Source organism: Protomyctophum parallelum, assembly GCF_964188405.1.
Source record: "Protomyctophum parallelum genome assembly, chromosome: 1".
Lineage (NCBI taxonomy): Eukaryota > Metazoa > Chordata > Actinopteri > Myctophiformes > Myctophidae > Protomyctophum > Protomyctophum parallelum.
This window is the reverse complement of record NC_139697.1, coordinates 57,643,581-57,661,309: the sequence shown is the minus strand read 5'-3', so window position 1 is coordinate 57,661,309 and position 17,729 is coordinate 57,643,581. Positions and strand designations below refer to the sequence as shown.

Below are 17,729 nucleotides of genomic sequence, written 5' to 3'. Positions count from 1 at the left end.
TGCTGGGGTGAGCGGTGAGGTGCTTATCACCGCGGTGGTCACCTTATCACCTAAAACTGGAGTATGCGAGGGAATGTAAAACGTGCATTCAAGATTCAAGATTGTATTATTAATTAATTATTAATTATAGCTACAGTAGCACATCTACAAGCTCAAAACGTGTCAGGTCGACCGCTATTCATGGGATGGCGTTTTGTTGTCCGCCTCTCTGTTCTTCTCTAATCTCTCCCTCTTGTATAACGTTTTTTTTTTTAATCTACCTAGAGCTGACTTTGTTCTAACTGTGCCTTCTTGTCTTCTCGTCTGTCAGACTCCATTTTTCTTCCTCTAGATAAGCAGATACTGACAATAACATATGATCGTCGGAACCTATTTAATATGTACATCCAGTACACAAGTGTCTACGGTATTCAGAGGTCGCGCTATAGGTCGCGCTTTAAACTGCTGGTCAGAATGTCTGCCGTGATTATGGTCTGCTTACCGGACATCCGAGAAGAAGATTAACGGTCATATATTTCTTTTTTTATGCAGGAACGACAAGCAGGTACATAAACTTAACCCATTCTGAACGGGCACCCATTTTGGTGTTGGCATCATGTTATGCTTTAGCTATTTAAAAATAGCAGATCTACAAGCTCATATCGCGCCACCGAGTGGCGCGATACGAGCTTGTAGGTCTGCTATTTTTGAAAAAATCGAAGAACGACTGACATTTTTAGAATCTGATCTCAGGTCAGAATGGGTTCATCAGACCAGTGTGTGTCCGGCGGAAACCTCGTATGAATCTGATCTCAGGTCAGAATGGGTTAAGTCAAGAACAAAAGTTACAGCATTACATTTGGGATTGAGAAGGTATGGAACGTGGAGTAAGTATAGAAGATTTGATCAGCTTCATCTTGCATGAGGCGGTTCTCGGTTCATTAGAAGTGCAAATTATGTGTCTGTGACTGTATGCGTAATGATTTCCAACAACATATTGCATCATCACTTTTATAGAACACTCGAGAAATCAAAGCGTCTTTAACCCATTCTGACCTGAGATCAGATTCATACGAGGTTTCCGCCGGACACACACTGGTCTGACGAACCCATTCATATCGCGCCACTCGGTGGCGCGATATGAGCTTGTAGATCTGCTATTTTTCAATAGGTAAAGCACAACATGATGCCAACACCAAAATGGGTGCCCGGTCAGAATGGGATAAGGGTCTCCTCATAGAGAGTTTTGATTCAAGTGGTAACGTTTTATGGGTTGGGACCGTGCATTCCATGTTCACCTGTATGCTATGCGAATTGAGACTATAGCAGCTGTTGCCTCTGATGTTTCGCCAGTGCATTGTTGCCCGATTCGTGGTATGAGTCATGACAAGTAGACTGTGCACAGCTTGTATATTTTCAATCAATTAAAAACACATAGGGCTGTATTTTGCGTGTCTTAAGTACCAGGTCTTATTCCCTAACTTGAGTAAACTAAAGACCTGGAGGCGTGATCAATGCTCTTTGGCCACTCAGAGGCGAGAGAGAGAGGATGTGTGAAATTATTAATTGCCACATTTCCTTTTTTACCGGATACAATGTCCGGAGAGAATTATATTTTCCGGTCTTTGACATAAAAATGGCAATATCCGACAATTTATGCCTTTATTGATAGGCTGACCAGGAAATGGAGAGAGAGAGATGACATGCAGCGAATATCTAATATCTCACACACACACACACACACACACACACACACACACACACACACACACACACACACACACACACACACACACACACACACACACACACACACACACACACACACACACACACACACACACAAATAATAAAGTTTGCACCCACTTTGCACCCACGCACATCGTTCTCGCTCACAGCAATCAGAATGTATTCACCAGACAGTCACCTGACGTAGGCCGAGTCTGCTTCCACACTGTACACACCTGGAGATGTCAGAATAGATCACCATGTCTCAAGAGTCCTCTATAGCTGCTGAGACACGGAAGCTGTGACATCAAAGGCACATCGTGATGGTTTGGGGAAATGTCAATATCCCACATACTGTCTCAGTCTGGTTGTGTTCTCTCTCTAAACATTCTCAATTAGACAATTCCTCTACGCACCTCCATGTCACAGTCTTCATCGTGTCATTTTATCTATCAATCGATCGATATCATTTTATTTAATGTGTTTCTATCTCTTTCCTTTTGCTTTCTACCTGTCCTCTCTCTTCTCACAGAATACTAAAATGAAGCGTGCACACTTTTTCCCCCTCCCCCCCTGTAATCCTGTGATGTGACACATAAAACTGATTCTGACTCGCTATCCCCTGGCTATCCCCTACCTCAACCAGGGTAGCCGACTTATGTGCTCAATAGTTAAGTCATTTTCTCATCCATGCTTTGCTGTCGCCTTGGAACCCAGCCCCGCTTACGCTCCCAGAAATCCCTGCCTGTTCAGATCCCAGGACTCCAACTTCAATTCTCCCAAGCAAGAAATGCTCTCCTCCATGCACAGCAGAACCATTAAATGCCTATATACGACACTTGGTCATCGCTGTGGTCTACACAGAGCTACAAAGCCAACCAGATAGATCTGTATTTATTATTATTTTTGTTTTATTATGAAATAGGAAAACTGTCAATATTGTAAATGAGCAACTATAACCTCAATGTGTTTCGGATGCTTAGGTCACTGTCCTACAATAGATTAAGATTGCTGCTCATGCTTGTTTTGTGCAAATCGTGAATGTCTGGGTGACAGCAGGAAACTAGCCATGGTTTTAGGTTATAAGGAAATGTGAGCGTTGACGAGTACTGTAACTTACACATATCAGAGGGTCTGCCGTCTATACAATTAATTGTGATTATTGTTTTGTATTATTATTATTATTATTATTATTATTAGAAATGTCTATGTTAAGTTCATCATGCAGATTTGGACCAGTGCGACATTTCTTGTGCAGAAGTCAGTTCCCGAATTTGTTTTACATTGTGTGAGGGGAGAGAGCCTATTTCAAACTATGCAATGTAACCTGGCTAATGCTGGGTACCGAAACCTGAACACACTGATCAACGGATCATTTACTTACGTACATATTGTGCATATAGCCAATGGGTTCCCAGATTGAACTTTTCTTTCTTCCGTTTTACACTGGAGATTCAAACAATCGCTGATGAAATAACATTGAGACAATGATAATGAAAATGAAAACAATCCTTTCTGATTCATATCATCAAACTGTCAATTATGTAAGTATACAACCCGGTACTATTCCTTTTGTGTTATATGACTAGTCAGAATGGGTCAAAATGACATTTTGTGCCGTGGAGCTCTGACTGGTATGGTGTCATGACCATCGTTAGCAGACCATAGCGGCTGCCATTCACACATTCAAGATTCAATCTGAACGGATTCATGTTATTAATGGGTACAATAAGACACTTGTGTCCTGTGCTAAAAAGCTAATCAAATCAAATCACGCTGATGAATAATGTAAATCACTTGTTTCTTTCTGCCTTCATTTTACGAAGCCATGAGTTCTCAAATTGAAAGTGCCAGTGTATCATGGATACATATAGAAGCAATGGAACATATGAAATGTTATGCTCAGTCTTACATTTCTCTGAAGTATGTGGCTTCAGTGAAGCCACATACAGTACAATACAGTGGCCGCAGGCACCATTCACACCATATAATCAGAAAATAGTTAGTTAGTTAATTAATTGTTGTTAAATGATGGTGCAGCAACATAAATACTGTAGGTGCTCCTCTTTCCCAAAAAGCCATGAACCTTCACGTCTTACCACTGTATGAACATGCACGCACACGAGAGCACGCACGCTCTACCTGGACTGTGTGCAGCATACCGTGTGTACCGTGCTCGCGATGTTCTGTTTGTCAAGCTCTCCTTAAGTGTGACAGAGCATAGAGGGTCAGCAACACCCTGCTTCAAACAATCACAGCGCTCTAGCACTGGCCCCTTGAGCAGCTCCTCTGGAGCTATTTGAGGCTCCGCTCAGTGGCACTTTGACATTACTTTTTGAGGAAAGTGATTGTGTTTCTCCTGCACTTTCCAAGCACAGACTGTTCCAGTTGGCCCAGGAGGCAGGGGGTCAAACTATAACCCATTCTGACCGGGCACCCATTTTGGTGTCAGCATCATGTTATGCTTTAGCTATTGAAAAATAGCAGATCTACAAGCTCATATCGCGCCACCGAGTGGCGCGATACGAGCTTGTAGGTCTGCTATTTTTGAAAAATCGAAGAACGACTGACATTTTTAGAATCTGATCTCAGGTCAGAATGGGTTCATCAGACCAGTGTGTGTCCGGCGGAAACCTCGTATGAATCTGATCTCAGGTCAGAATGGGATAATGGACTATTCCATTGTCCGTGTCTATCGCCGTGCAACTTGTCCCAAGCCCAACCATCAGAACCTCCATGTAGCAAGCAACGTTGTTATGTGACCTGGTTTTGTAAGCCCCTCTGAACACTTGGAATTGGCTTCGCAATGGCACGTCGCCACTATAATCAATGGAACCCGCCCGCAGTGCACAGGTTGTACGTAAGATCCGCACTCTTTTTTTTGTTTACGCCAGTGCTCTATTTTTCTGTGTGTCCGCGGGGGTTACGCTGCTCTTCACCTCGCATTCAGAGAAAAATAAACTGTAAAAAACTAATATTAACGCTTCTAGAGAGACATAAGACGAGGTAGCGTGAGATACTTAGGGAAAATTATGCCTCCCGGTTTTGGGGGGTTAATGGAAGGCAGGGTTTTTCAGAGTAAAATCTGCCTCATCTGCATGGCACTCTAGTGCCGTTATTATGAAAAATTCCCCGGCAAAAGAAGTGTTAACTCTGAGTACCCCCCATTTAATCTGACTGATCCAGGAGCACTTTTTTTTACCATTTTAACTTTATTGACTTATACGTCTCCGGTGAGCACCTGGCTGTATCTTTGTCTCTGCAAGAGAACATTTTGACTGTCCCCCAAGATTTGTGCCGTTAAAAACGGTTCCACATTATACAAGCTCACAATTAATTGCACTGTGATGATCAGTACTTAAGCAAAAATCTCTCTCTCTCTCTCTCTCTCTCTCTCTCTCATATCTCTCTCTCTCTAAATTATTATTTTTAACCAAACTCTACACCCTTGCTTACCCAAGTCCTTGATGCGTGGTAAAACATTGACGGTGAAGTTCTCGTAGGTGGCGATCTTCGTCTCGGGAGAGGCTATGCCAACGTGGGCCTCGTAGATTCTCAGTGAGCGAGGGCGCTTTGGGCGAGCGTGCTGGTGCTGAAAGAAGAGAAAGCAGGAGTGAAGGGGAGAGGAAAGAAAAATAAGAGATGTATGATTCTCATGGAGAGAGAGAGAGAGAGAGAGAGAGAGAGAGAGAGAGAGAGAGAGAGAGAGAGAGAGAGAACCTTTCAAATAGAATATTCAGGAGTCATGCCTCGAGTATGAAGAGAAAGACAAGGTTATGGACTGGCTCAACCCTAATAAAACGATAGGATAAGTTGATTTATATGCACAGTAAAACCCAGTGATAAGTACATTTTCAAGTACTGTACGTATAATGTTTCTATTTTTGATGCATTATACAGTACTTCTATTCCATTATCTTGAAAGCAAATACAATAATAATGGTTAAAAAAAATATATACAAAACCTAGTAGGGCATTACAAAAAAAAAAGAAAAGAAAAAGTTAAATGTCAACTTTACGTTGATATTACTATCTGAATTAAGAAGAAGACCCGGACTGGATCCACAGATCCGGATCTGCAAAAACTATATGGCTGTTGCCTAATTTAAGATAAAGCGGTATTCAGCATTCAGCACAGCAGAGTAAGAACAGATTTGGATGTTAAGTTTGGGTTGATAAATCTCAAGTAGGCATTTCATATTGTTCTCTTCACGAGAAAATATAAGAGAAATATAATGGAAATTTAAGACAACATTGCTGCATAAGGCCCATTGTGTTCTATACCTCCAGCAATCTTACATCATCAACAGCAGTGTGAGGCAAGCCAGGAAAAAACAGGGGGAAAAGTAAAGTTATGAAATAGCTCGAGGAGACATGGAGACAAGGACGGGATGGTGGAAGTTAGCTTTCGGAGCTTTCGGAGAGAGAGAGAGAGAGAGAGAGAGAGAGAGAGAGAGGGAGGGAGGGCATGTAGGGTAGGGACGTACACACTGTAGACTTGGGAGAGAAAATACTTTAAGTGCAGAAAAATCAGGCACAGAGGAGCATCCAGTAGGAGGGAGTTGAGGTAAACAGGATCACAAAATGTGGTTGTCTGTGCTAGGCATCTAGTGAATATGCACCACAGGGAAGGCAGAGACTATTGCTTATTGACAGACATAATCTATCAATAATTAATTATTGATATCCAAACAAACGCACACACGCGCACGCACGCACGCACGCCAACATTTTTCTGCTCGTGCTTGTATGGGTGAAGGACAACTAATTGAATCTTGAATCTTTTGCAAATGCAAGAAGATTCTGCAAGTATTGCATCATGTCGAGTCTGCAAAACTTTGAGAAATGGCAATGCAATACAAGGTTGTTTTGAAACGAGGGATTTGCTTATACTGGGATGGAAAAAATGTTTATGGTAATTTGAAATACAAATTAAGAATTACTTGAAACGTGAAAAAGATTAAAGGGATATTTCACTTTCAAAAAAACTTTTGGTCATTTTATCGTCTACTCAGGCTTATGTGAACACCAGACAGTTTTTACGTTGCTTGATTCAGTATTTAGATATTTGATATTAATTGTAGCTGCCAAAATCCATTTTAACCATGATGGATGCATCGAAAACACACAACCTTTTTTCTGTTGACTGATATTGTGATTGTCCTTCTAATACATTTTCATTTACTGTTTTCAGTCATTTTTTTATAATTATTTTGGAAAAGAACCTCCTCCAGCACCGCTCACAAAATAAAAAATAATTATTAACACTCTGATTGCCCGGGGTTATTTAATACGATTAAATCATAGCGCCAAAGCGATTTATAGCAACGGAGCACTTTTACAGACGGACCGGAAGTTATACCGTATGTGGCTGGAGCAGCCATAACACTCTAACAGCGATCAACAACAACGAGAGGCATGATTAAATCTAATGCGACTAGCGACTGGACAGCGGGGGGCCGTCTAACACAGGATCTTTGAGGATTGCGCGACAGGCTCTCCTAGGCTGTAGAGCGATGCGATCGGTTTTCACATCAATAAACTTCGTCTTTTGGATAAAACTTCGTCCTGGGCGCTGGGTGTTACTAATAGAAAGGACGGTGAACTTCGTCCGCCAGTTTGTGGTGAAAACTAAGACATGTCGGCTGCTGCTCGTACAACATTTTGCTCCTCCTCTCGCTTGTGTTGGGCTGTGTGCCACGGAAGTATAGTTGGCGCAAATTCACAGATATTGCCTGCGGTAATTTCACATGAACACTAGAGGGCGATGAAAGTGTTAACAGAACGTTTCTACTCCACCAGACAGCAGTTGTTTCCCTAAATCCCTCAGGATCCTGAACAAACATCATCCCTCCATCTCTCCCCCAATCGATCTGAACTGAACCCACTGGACTGAACTGCACCAGCAACCCACTCTTTCTACTGTTCCACCTCTCTCTCTCTCTCCACCTACAAAGTGCAATAATATAGCATAGTAGTAGTATAGTTAGCATATGGGTCAAATCTAACATTTAATGCATTCAGTTAATAACTGAATGCGTAGTAACAGGAACTCAGTTAGGCTCCTACTCTTCTTTGTCCACTTCCTCTTGGGTGTTTCTGTGTATATTTCTACTAACAACAACATTACAAACAGTGGATTCTGATTCGGCCGTTAGCAGAATATTTCTTGAGAGTTTCTTGAATCATAACTATTGTGTTTTTTTAACCGATTGCTACAAGACCTTGTGATTTCCTCAACAATAGGTACAGTACAGTATATGAACATGGTATACAATTTCCAAAATTCTTAACATGTTTCATGGTTTATTAAACTTTGTCACATTGGTGTTCCCTGTCAAATATGAATGAGTGAGACTAAATCCATAGATGGAAAACAAACGCATGCACGCTCCCTCCCTCAAGGCCACATAATTGTCTCGCACTTTGCGGGCAGTGGGGGGATTATTTGTAGGTGAGTTGGTGATGTACCAAATGTATCGTCCACATAACCGTTATCCGCCCGATATTGCTGTTATCGGTCAATATCGGTATCGGCAAATAAAACTGACATTATCCGATGGCAGTAGCTGATATTTATCTGCTGTTGATATGCAAACATTTTGCATTGACTATGTTGGTGTGTTGGTTATCTGCAGCCCACCAAGCTGTAGATTCTAAACATGTATTGTATTGAAGATGTATTTGTTTCTCTGGCACAAAAGGGGGAAATAAAAACAACAAAAACTAAAACATATATCGGTATCAGTATCGGCTATCGGATATATTGTTATTTTAAACCTCGGTAATGTCACTTCGCTACTCGAAGTGACAAACAAATTCACAGATCGCAGCGAATCAGGCCTGGAACGCCACAGGTGTCTCAGTGAGTAAACTACTTAAAATCTCATTATAGAAAATCTAAAGCATGTTGTGGAGGTTGTGTTATGTTGTTGTATAATTATATTTTGTATTATAGTCAAGGCAAATTCATGAGCTGGTTAATGATCCGAGATACATGTTGGAGTAGAGAATACGATAAAAAAAAAACATACAAGCCACACACTCACACACACACACACACACACACACACACTGTTATAAATTGTTATGCATAATTATAAAACATTTATAATGAGTGCTATGAAGCCTTTTGCCATATACGGTGAGTGTGAATTATGGAAGTGACAAAGAACCTTGACCCTCATATTTATCCTCATCCTCACTATCACCATCATCTTCATCATCTTCAATACGATCATCAATTCTATTTCTCATTTCATCCATGTCAATCTGATAATGCCCTGCGGGGAAAAACAAATACATCAAGAAGCCAGGGTGTTTTCACAGCTGTCAGAGAATGTTTAATCTCATTAGGTGATTCATGTCTGTCTGTGCCCACACTTATAAAAAAGAGAGGGGAAGAGAGATACTGGGAGTGTAACGGTTACTCGTAATAATTAATTTAATTGATTATACAACAATTATTGATTTTAATCAATGATAAATGGAATTGCAGCCTTAACAGATACAGCAGCGATGGGAGCATGAGAATGGAGAGAGGGGACTAAGAGGTGAAAGAGGCAGAGATAAGGAAAGCTTTCTACACCCCATGCAGGGCATCACATCTGGTGAAGCTCATGAGAGTGACGAAAGCCAGATTGAGGGAATGGGCCCACAGGCACAAATGAAAATGTTCACCTGCCGTTCAGGTCCATGCCATGCAAGCGGAGGGGTTGAGCTGCCAGCGGCAAAGTAAATTCGCACCACGTGCATCGCAAGTAGTTCAACTTTGTTGCACCTTGACAAGTTGGCCACTTGTACTTTGTTGTGCACCGGTGTTGTGTGCCGAAAATAGCATGAATGCCACCTAACTTTTTTTCTTCCTTAAAACCGTATCCCCTAAAGCTAAAGCTATCCTCTAAATACCTAATTCTATTTCTGAGACTTATCCCAACCTGAATCCTTTCCTAATTGTAAGCCTATCGCCCCACAATTATTTTTAACAATGGAAACATAATAATAATAATAGAAATATAGAAAATGAATAATAATAGTAACGGTTTTCCAGCAAAAATGTCCCTACGATATGTATTATTGTAGGGACAATAGGGATTATTAACGTTGTGGTGGACATTTGGCCCTCACAAATATAGTAATACAAGCTGAAACACACACACACACACACACACACACACACACACACTGAATACACACCAGGAATGGTCGTGCTGGGTCCCAGTGTACCCACTCATAGGTCCTCGAGTCCAACCTCTTGGTGACGTATCTGGCCCAGGGAGAGATCCGGAACAGCTCCTCCCCCTTTGATGTCACCACCACCAGCTGAGTGAAGGAGAAAAAAGGGGACTCAATGACAAGCTTGGCAAGAAAGTGTCTGCTCAAAACTAAACATGCATCTAAAGAAACAATGGCAGCTCATCCTATTATATCCTAGTTATTGATTATCGATTATCTGTCTATCAGCAACACACGCTGGTGACGGCTCTTGCAATGACGGCTCGCATGTGTGTCATTCAAAATCCCAAGACCCCTGTCCAGGGCACTGCTGCCGTGTCAAAACCAACTGTTGGACGCGCGTGTGTGTGTGTGTGTGTGTGTGTGTGTGTGTGTGTGTGTGTGTGTGTGTGTGTGTGTGTGTGTGTCTCAGACACACAGACGTATTTGGAATGCTTCTATTACATCGCTTTACTCACACTGTACCTAATTTGGCGTTCATCTATTAGAACGGGCAAGGATTAGTTTAACCCATTCTGACCTGAGATCAGATTCATACGAGGTTTCCACTGGACACACACTGGTCTGATCAACCCATTCTGACCCGAGATCAGATTCTAAAAAATGTCAGTCGTTCTTCGATTTTTCAAAAATAGCAGACCTATGAGCTTGTAGATCTGCTATTTTTCAATAGCTAAAGCATAACATGATGCTAACACCAAAATGGGTGCCCGACTAAAATGGGTTAAAGAAATGTCCAAATTATCTTAATCACTTCAGCGTTCAGCGGCAGGCTAATCTTGCGATGAACATTAGCCAAACATTACTGTACTGAGTGCAGCGCCAACCCCGGTCCCTTTTACTAAAGGCCTATTCATACTTTTAGGTGATAATTAAGGTGACCACCCTAATAGTAGTGGTAGTAGTACATTTCATAAATAATATTTATTACCAGCTGCAAAGCAGGCTGGTCTACAATCTATCCGGTTGGCTATAATTTCTTATATAGCGGGTGACTGTGGCGACTGTGGCTCAAGAGGTAGAGCAGGTCGTCCAATGATCCATGGGTCGGCGGTTCGAATCCCGGCTCCTCCTGTCTACATGTCTACTTGTCGAAGTGTCCTTGGGCAAGACACTGAACCCCAAATTGCTCCCGATGTGCTGGTTAGTACCTTGGTACCTTGTATGGCTTCCACCGCAATCGGTGTATGAATGTGTGTGTGAATGGGTGAATGTAATGCACAATCTATGTAAAGCGCCTTGGATAAAGGTGCTATATAAATGCACCATTTACCATTTTATCATTTTATTAGCTTCTGTAGTCACCTATCTTTCTGATTGGCTGCCTGGTCTCTAGGCAACCAGACACTTTTTGCCTCTAGCCAGCCTCTCAGCCAATGGGATCGTATTGCATTGCAGCCACACACACCCAAATATAACCTGACGCTGCCAGATCCAAAAAGCTTGCTACACAAATTTGTTTCACAGCTTATTGGGATCTGGGATCTCGGAAGCAAATTCGATGACGGGGCTGTTCCTTTTTTTCCAAGATACTTGGTAGATGATTGGATGAGACCGTCTGTCTATCACCGTGTGGGCGTGCAAACACAACCAATCATATTGACGTGTCTATATAGCTTCACATCCGGTTTCGCACATATCCCGCCCTTAGCTCACGCTGATTGGTGCGAACAGGTTTCGTTCGGCGTTATCTCAACTCCCTGAGAGATCCCAGATGGTTGCCGTGTTGGGGAACATGGTTACCCAATACCGCCCCCATCTGGCAGTGTCAGGTTAACCCAAATATAGATAGACTCAGATATTTACATTTCATACTTAATAGCACAATTCTGCAGATATAACACAGCTGGTAGTTAATTGATGTTCATCAATTCTTGTTTATTATATTTATTTATTCTTTATATTCATTTTGCAATTTCATAAATTATCAATTTCTATTAACTCATATTAATTGTATTCTCTCTAATTCTCTATTTCTATTATTTTAACCCATTCTGACCGGGCACCCATTTTGGTGTTGGCATCATGTTATGCTTTAGCTATTGAAAAATAGCAGATCTACAAGCTCATATCGCGCCACCGAGTGGCGCGATACGAGCTTGTAGGTCTGCCATTTTTGAAAAATCGAAGAACGACTCGCATTTTTAGAATCTGATCTCGGGTCAGAATGGGTTCATCAGACCAGTGTGTGTCCAGTGGAAAACCTTGTATGAATCTGATCTCAGGTCAGAATGGGTTAAGCTCTCACTGTACTGTATTGTGTACATTACAAATGACCATGAACAACTGAGCAAAGAGTTTTTTCTGAAGCCTGGTAGAGCAGTCAGTGCTGGTGCCATTTTGCTTGCATTTGACTAATGCAAGCAGAATGGCAAAGAGAATTCAGAATTGGAAAGACAGTTTCAAATAACCCAAAATGGGAGGTGGAACAACATCTGTAGGTCACAGCAATTAGCAACAACACTTGTAAATGACAACAGCAGTGGTCTCTCTCCAGTGCGGCGATGAAGCGTTGACTTGAATGTGAGGAATGTCACCAACGGAAATGTCACGACTACATTTCACTGTCATCCTGATTTCTTACCGGGCAGCGGGAAGTCAGCGCCGCCGCCACAATGAAGGTTTGTGAAGACTAGCTTACACATACTTACAAAGTTACACATGCTAATTCCATCAACCTTTTTATAGTCCTACTCTTCAATCAATGCCTACCATCCATATGTAATCAATCTCAACAACAACTCTCTCATTCATGTTCCCACCCAACAGGATGTGATTAATACATTATATTAGCCTTTAGGGGAGTAAAAAGCCTATAATCAATGGCAGTGTAGTGGAGGGAATAAGGAATGAGGTGCAGAACCATAGCCACAATCAAACATAGGAATACTATACTAGACAGATGGCATCATTTTTATAACAGTGAAGCCTATTTTTCAGTTGAACATATAATTTAATACATTATTGGCGACCCCTTCGACTTATCAGTTAGCCTTGAGGGTCAAACACACATAGTACTCCTACACATAATTTCCTCTGACCTTAGGATTTGAGCAAATAGAATTTAGTTACAGTCATGAATATGAATACATGCACCAATACGACTAGCAGAATGATTCTTACTGCATGTTTTCACAACTTAACATTTTGCTCGGTCAACAGCACTTAACCCATTCTGACCTGAGATCAGATTCATACGAGGTTTCCGCCGGACACACGCTGGTCTGACGAACCCATTCTGACCTGAGATCAGATTCTAAAAATGTCAGTCGCTCTTCGATTTTTCAAAAATAGCAGACCTACAAGCTCGTATCGCGCCACTCGGTGGCGCGATATGAGCTTGTAGATCTGCTATTTTTAAATAGCTAAAGCATAACCTGATGCCGACACCAAAATGGGTGCCCGGTCAGAATGGGTTAAGTTATGCTGTATTTGTGGGTCAAAACTAAATATATTTTGTTAAAAAACATTAAAGGTCTAGATTGTGATAGCAATCATTATAGTGTTTGTTCAGTAACCTAATTTGACCCACTTATTTACACCTGTAAGCCTGTGACATGTCCATAAAGACCCATTGACAAAATGATTTGTCATAGAGTGAATTGCTGCTGTAGTCTATCTGTTTGTGCAACAGTTATCAGTCGTTTCTCAGTGGAGACATCATGTTTATCTATTGTCTTGGTGATATGTTTATATCTGTGGGTGTTTTGAACAAACTGTGAAGATGAATATCCTTCGGGACAATAAAGATTATTTCTCAAATCTGTGACAATGCCATATACAGTACCAGACTATGTAAAGCTATGTTGTAGTCTCAGAATGTATTGCTTTACTTCTTTATGTAGGCATAGGGGTGCCGTGCCATTTCATCGTTCCAACGCCGCATTATTCGGATGCCGCGTTGGTCCAACTCGCCCCATTACTAACCCTATCCATAACCTAACCCTATCCGCATGTGAAGCCACGTATAGTCGGAATAATGGGATGTTGGATGAGCAGTCGCCGGCATAGGTTGTGTGAACACCACAAGTCAGAATCTATTTCAAGTAGCTAATTTGTGTCAATATTATTCATAATTATGTGTGCAAATACTGGATAATACCACTGAATGAACCTGCATAAACATTTTATTTTTCATTGCATTGGTCAGCCCTAGTAATGCAGGATGAACATTTAAAGGGAGACTTCTGTGCAGTGGCTGTTACTGCACTGTTCCAGTTCTCAAGTTCAAATGAGAACAAATCCACTGACTTTGCAACACTGCAGTGGGTGAATCAATTAAAATGCTGCAGACTGGGTTGAATGGGAGGATTAAAGGAGGTGTTTAGGAAGAATGGCCAATTAAGACCAGCTCCACTTGTGAGGTATCCATGCATCACTGGTGAAAATGGACACACACATCCTGAACAAGTTTGGTAGGCACTGGGCACAATGAGTTACACAATGAGATAGATCTTTATCGAATCCCTGGGCTCGTCAATCGGTACAGATAATTAACTGGAATGTTATCACTATAGTTATGGGATTAACCTTCACAATCACATGCATGACTGCTAACACACTGGCTCTCAGCACACTGGCTGTGCTGAGAAGGTTCCAGAGTCAAATGCTCTATATGCTTCAGTGAGCCTTCATTATCTGCTTTAGCATAAGGTACACTGGACCAGCAACTACTGTACTACTTCTGTTGTGACTTCTAACATAATAATAATAATATCCATTGTAACGACACTAAGAACCATGTGCCTTGCATTTAGCAAAGTAACTTAAAACAAGGAAGAGGGGGTTTAATTACTTGAATACTAAAATAAGAATTATTTAAAGGACAATGCACATTTTGAGCATTTCCAAAATCGAATTATTACACGAAGTTGCTGCTTCAAAGTACGATCAAGTAAACATCCTTCAGAATCAGTTTATGGGCAGTTACTGTCCGATTGTACCTCCAACATAAAAACATACAATGCAACACATGACAACATGAAACAAATCCTAATAATAATAGAGCGAATGTCTGAATGTCTGTCTGTCTGTCTGTCTGTCTGTCAGAAACAAACACTTATCTCCTCATTGCCTGCACCAATCGCTCCCACTTTTCACACAGGCATTGACCATAATAATATGGAGGTCTTAACGAAGCCATTTTTCCAATAAGATTAATAATGAATTTATTAGTGAATAAAAACCAGTTTATTTGTCCGTGCTCTATCTCCGACCGAGCCACACTATTAGCACACATCTCTCCATGCCAAAATAAATCTGCACGCTCCCACAATCCAGCTAGGCTACTTTTTTACCGACGCAACTGTCATATTTACTGTACAGATATTGTTTTTACATCACCACACGATCCCACGGGCAAAGTTGCCTCACACTTCCCCACCAGCACAGAGGCCAGCCATCCGAAGGATCCTCCCCCTTTCACTGCTCCTGTGTGTGATGTGACCTGTGAACTACTCTACACTGTCTGACTACTCGCCCACTCCACCAACAACAGTTACAACACCGACTCATGCTTGGACTGGAATACTCTGGCATCACCCCCCAAAAAAACGCATCATGCCAAAAAGAAAACGCACCGCACTTTCTGAACGCACGCGTGCCGCCAAACATTTGCGAGCCAGTCGCGCAAACGAAACCGAAGCAGGTAAGCATATCTGAACACATTTAATCGTTTGCACGGCCGGCCCGTGCATCATTGCTTCTTTATGTGCATTTCCCAACTCTGTGATTTATCCATACATCGCTGTGTGTGTGTGTGTGTGTGTGTATGTGTGTGTTGCACGGCCGGGCCGTGCATCATTGCTTCTTTATGTGCTTGCGTGTCGTGTGCATTTCGTGTCGTGTGCATTTCCCAACTCTGTGATTTATCCATACATCGCTGTGTATGTGTGTGTCGCGTCGCACTCCAGCTGCAATTGCGAGTGCACGCACTAATCCATCCGATGCACATTATTATTCGCCTATATTTACTACAGTTATTTACTAAGTACGCCTACACGCTGGGCCCAGTGTGTGTGTGTGTGTGTGTGTGTGTGTGTGTGTGTGTGTGTGTGTGTGCGCGCGCCCTCCCTCCCCCCCCCATGGCGCTGGTGCCGTGGAATGTAAAAAGGAACAGTAGGCTACTCTTTGAACCTCACGACGGCCATTTACACAAAGCACGACCGTTCACTTACTCAATTAAGACATCTGTTCAAAACGTTTTTTAATTGTTCCAGCCTACACAGATCTATTCAGGCCCATTCAATTAATCTATCTCTACATTAGTTGCCTGTTCAAAACTATTTTAACATTCACCTCAACTACGCTCGCAGCCTACACAGATGTATTCAGGCCCATTCAATTAATCTATCACTACATTAGTCATGATTAGTTGCCAATCACTCAGCAACTCCATAACCACTAATCAATGAATTGGAGCAGCCTTGGCACATAAACACAGATTACATGGACATTCAGAATTTATACAGAACAGACATTTGATGGGGATGCCATTGTTGCACCTTCAGCTTTGTCAATGTATGCTTTCTCATTCCTATACAGCCCATTGCATTGTTTGGTGTGTGCGTGTGACACACAGAGAGTGACACCTCCCCCCTGCTCACAGTATGTGTGTGTGCGCGCGTGTGTGCGTCTATGTTAAATTATGTATGCACTACTGATATTATGCTGTCATAGTAACACACACAGCAAAACAATACATACACACACACCAACCACACAACCCTGACCACTAACACAGCTTTCTCACTTCTCAGCTGTGCAGAGCCGCCATGCCCAAGATCGCCAGAGACACAGTCACACCAGATCCATGGAGCAGCCTCTGGCCACAGGTACCTACTCTTCTCCTACCAGTCATATTGTATCTACTACATTTACATTTAATTGCACATCATTTCTGTACCAACAGCAATAACACATTAACTTTGGACCACATATGCAACAACTGGATGCATTACTGACATACAGTTTATCATTACTTCGCATAACCCAATATCTACATTTTTCCTCTACCATCTCAGCACAGCAGCATGACGACAGGCACCAAACACGGACACATACCTGTTCATTGGAAATGCCTCTGGCCACAGGTAACACAGGTAACACACTAATATCATTACCCACATGGTAGTACCAACTTCACAAATATTTAAATTGACTGCATTAATGCAACAGCAGCATTATTACATAACTATTGCACCACAGATGTTAACATTAGCTCTCATAACAACATACAATTTACGTTTCTCCCCTACCATCTCAGCTCCCAGCCATGACGACAGGACAACTACCACATCACCCCCAGAAACACACATCAGACCACCAAGAAAACGCACATCACTTTCAGCAGATACATGCGACGCCACACGGAAGCGTTCCGCTCGCGCAACAGCACCAGAAACAGGTAATCACACGTTCATAACATGTTGCATGTGTGTGCTTCTGACAACTTCTGTCTGTGTTTAATAGTTTTCACGCCCGTGCATTGTTGTCTTTCTATGCTTGCATGCACTTTCCTATTCTCCATTTTATCATAGTATATATGTATAGTTGATAGTTGCTTTATAGCATGTTATGTAGACAGCACTAGAATTGCATATTTGCATTGGATGTAGTCATAGCACTTTATAATATATATCTATAGCTCAATATAGTATATATTTATAGTTGATAGTTTCATCATGATCCCCTCCGTTTTCTAACCCCCAACCAATCTCCCCAACCCATCTCTTTATACATCTGTAACATGCAGTGGTTGTCACCTTTGTCCCTGTGTGTGTGTGTGT

The 17,729-nt window shown here is 41.8% G+C and overlaps 1 protein-coding gene across 1 annotated transcript in view; it reads right to left on the bottom strand.

Annotated features, from left to right (window-relative positions):
- The window catches only part of gbe1a (glucan (1,4-alpha-), branching enzyme 1a), a 194,692-nt gene that overhangs the window by 96,308 nt on the left and 80,655 nt on the right, over positions 1–17,729 (bottom strand). Inside the window, exons 4-5 of the mRNA XM_083777724.1 lie at positions 9,904–10,029; positions 5,164–5,299 (exon numbers count right to left, since the gene is read on the bottom strand). Of these exons, the coding sequence (XP_083633850.1) occupies positions 5,164–5,299; positions 9,904–10,029 (262 nt within the window). The remainder of the gene's footprint in view (positions 1–5,163; positions 5,300–9,903; positions 10,030–17,729) is intronic.